Source organism: Morus notabilis, unplaced genomic scaffold, assembly GCF_000414095.1.
Source record: "Morus notabilis unplaced genomic scaffold, ASM41409v2 Scaffold5, whole genome shotgun sequence".
Classification (NCBI taxonomy): domain Eukaryota; kingdom Viridiplantae; phylum Streptophyta; class Magnoliopsida; order Rosales; family Moraceae; genus Morus; species Morus notabilis.
The window spans coordinates 865,590-867,697 of record NW_010363077.1 but is presented as its reverse complement, the minus strand read 5'-3'; the positions used below and the strand labels follow the sequence as shown (position 1 = coordinate 867,697).

The window sequence follows — 2,108 nt, the reverse complement described above, 5'->3', positions numbered from 1 at the left end:
TTGGTAAATAATTATTAATTATTAATTAAATAATATATTAATTTAAAATTATTAATTATATGTACTCAAAACAAATATAAATGTAACCAAATACGATTTTAGTTTTTTATCATACTCAAATCAATTTCTTAAAAGACCACAAACGTAATTTCAGAATCGGTTCTAAAATGATTTTTAAAACAATCTCTTTTTTTTATTTTTGTACCAAAAATAAAACCATTTTAAAAATATTACCAAATGGGCCTAAAGAGTTTAGGAAGAGGTCGAGGACTAACGTTTGGTTTATGGATTAGAATCGTGAGATTAGAACCATTTTCGATTTACGTGTATTTTTTTGTGAGAGAAAACACTGTAACGAACCATGAACCATGATTTGAATCGGGGTACGAATCCCCCAACCAAACAATCTTGAATGAGGCCATAATTATACAGCTATTCAGCCAACATATTTAACGTTTTTGAAGCTTTGCATAATAAAATTTTTACTGGTATTCCTAAAAATCGTATTTGCTTATGTAGATGCTCGAACTATCTTATTGATATATATTTATTTATTCGCACATTATTTGGTTCTGGAACGTTCCAACAAATAAAAAGACACGTAAAACGTTGAATCGGCAAGCTCTCATAAACTTATGTAATTGGTAGTGGTTACCTCTCCCAATTAGATGAGGGAAGAAATTTTAATAGGGGCTGGTAGACACAAATTGTACAGACTACTTCAAACAGCAAAGAAAATCAATATGGCGATTTACTGACCACTTCAACTATTCAACTATATTATATACATTATAATAGCAATAAAACATAGAGGCTTGCTGGTTAAGAAAGCCGTGTCAACAAACGTGTATAAAAGGGCATAAATCCCTGCTAGAAAGCTTAAAAGACACTTTTATAAGTTGTTTTTCCACAATATAAACTTTGCTTATATGGCTGAAGAAGTGAAGCTTTTTGGTGCCTGGGGAAGCCCTTTTAGCCTCAGAGTAGATATCGCTCTGAAACTGAAAGGCATTGATTACGAATACCATGAAGAAGACCTGTCCAACAAGAGTTCGTTGCTCATCAAATACAACCCAATTCACAAGAAGGTTCCGGTGCTCGTCCACCACGACAAGCCCTTAGCAGAGTCCCAAGTTATTCTCGAATACATAGACGAGACCTGGGAAAACTATCCCATATTGCCAAAAGGCCCCTATGAAAGAGCCAAAGCGCGTTTCTGGGCACGCTTCATTGACGACAAGGTAAAAGAATTTTCTTTTAGAGTTTAAGGAGGGAGAACAATTTGACTTTATAAAGGATTGAACTTCTATCTTAAAATGTAAACTTATTAAGTGGGGTGGTTCAATATTTTTATGTGCATGTTGTTATGTTTATATTTAGACAATATACGACTCAGGTATTTTACCCTTAACATCTTCCTCCTTCCATTTTTTCATCAACTAGAACTTTAATTTTGTCCAAGATTAAGTTTGTTGTGTATTTTGAACTGATGAAAATTTTGAATTGGTTGCTATGAACAATTCAGGGTTTTCCTGAGATATGGAAGGCTTACTGGAGCAAAGATGAGCAAGCGAAGGCCGTGGGAGAATTGATTGAGCTTCTCAAGTTTCTGGAGAACGAGCTCGACGACAACTTCTTTGGAGGAGAAACTGTTGGGCTTGTGGACATTGTGGGCAGTTTAATAGCACATTGGCTTCCAGTACTTCAAGAAGTTGTGGGTGTAGAGATTCTGACAGAAGAGAAATTTCCTAAGCTTTGTCGATGGAGCCATGCGTTTGTGAATCAGTGTTGTTAAGGAAGTTCTGCCTTCCAAGGAAAAACTGATTGCTTACTTCAGGGCTCGTTTGGAAAGCACATCTTCCTAATAAGTTGGTCTATAATATATGGTAATGGTACGAGAGATGTACCTTTAAGAGTTCTTTTTATCCTTCCTTGAAGATGTTTGTTTGTGATGTCAAAATAAAGCATAGGCGTTGTATAATGTCACAAAAATAAATGGGTTTATGATAATGTAATGTATCTTTCTTTATAATGCCTCTTAGATGGAATATATAATATGGATGTTGAGAACTCGAAAACCTTTGTGTGGGTATTATGAGTTCGACTCT

The 2,108-nt window shown here is 34.7% G+C and overlaps 1 protein-coding gene across 1 annotated transcript; it reads left to right on the top strand.

Annotated features, from left to right (window-relative positions):
* The first annotated feature begins 929 nt into the window (after positions 1–929).
* LOC112092609 (probable glutathione S-transferase) lies at positions 930–1,795 on the top strand. Its single transcript, XM_024169176.1, has 2 exons — positions 930–1,241; positions 1,526–1,795. The coding sequence occupies exons 1-2, from the start codon at positions 930–932 to the stop codon at positions 1,793–1,795; spliced, it is 582 nt and encodes a 193-aa protein (XP_024024944.1).
* Positions 1,796–2,108: the final 313 nt, after the last annotated feature.

Excerpts from the sequence above, each read along its gene's own strand:
- LOC112092609 (XM_024169176.1), top strand. The coding sequence starts at position 930 with ATGGCTGAAGAAGTGAAGCTTTTTGGTGCCTGGGGAAGCCCTTTTAGC. Across the intron at positions 1,242-1,525 it reads CACGCTTCATTGACGACAAG|GGTTTTCCTGAGATATGGAA; the intron begins GTAAAAGAATTT and ends TGAACAATTCAG.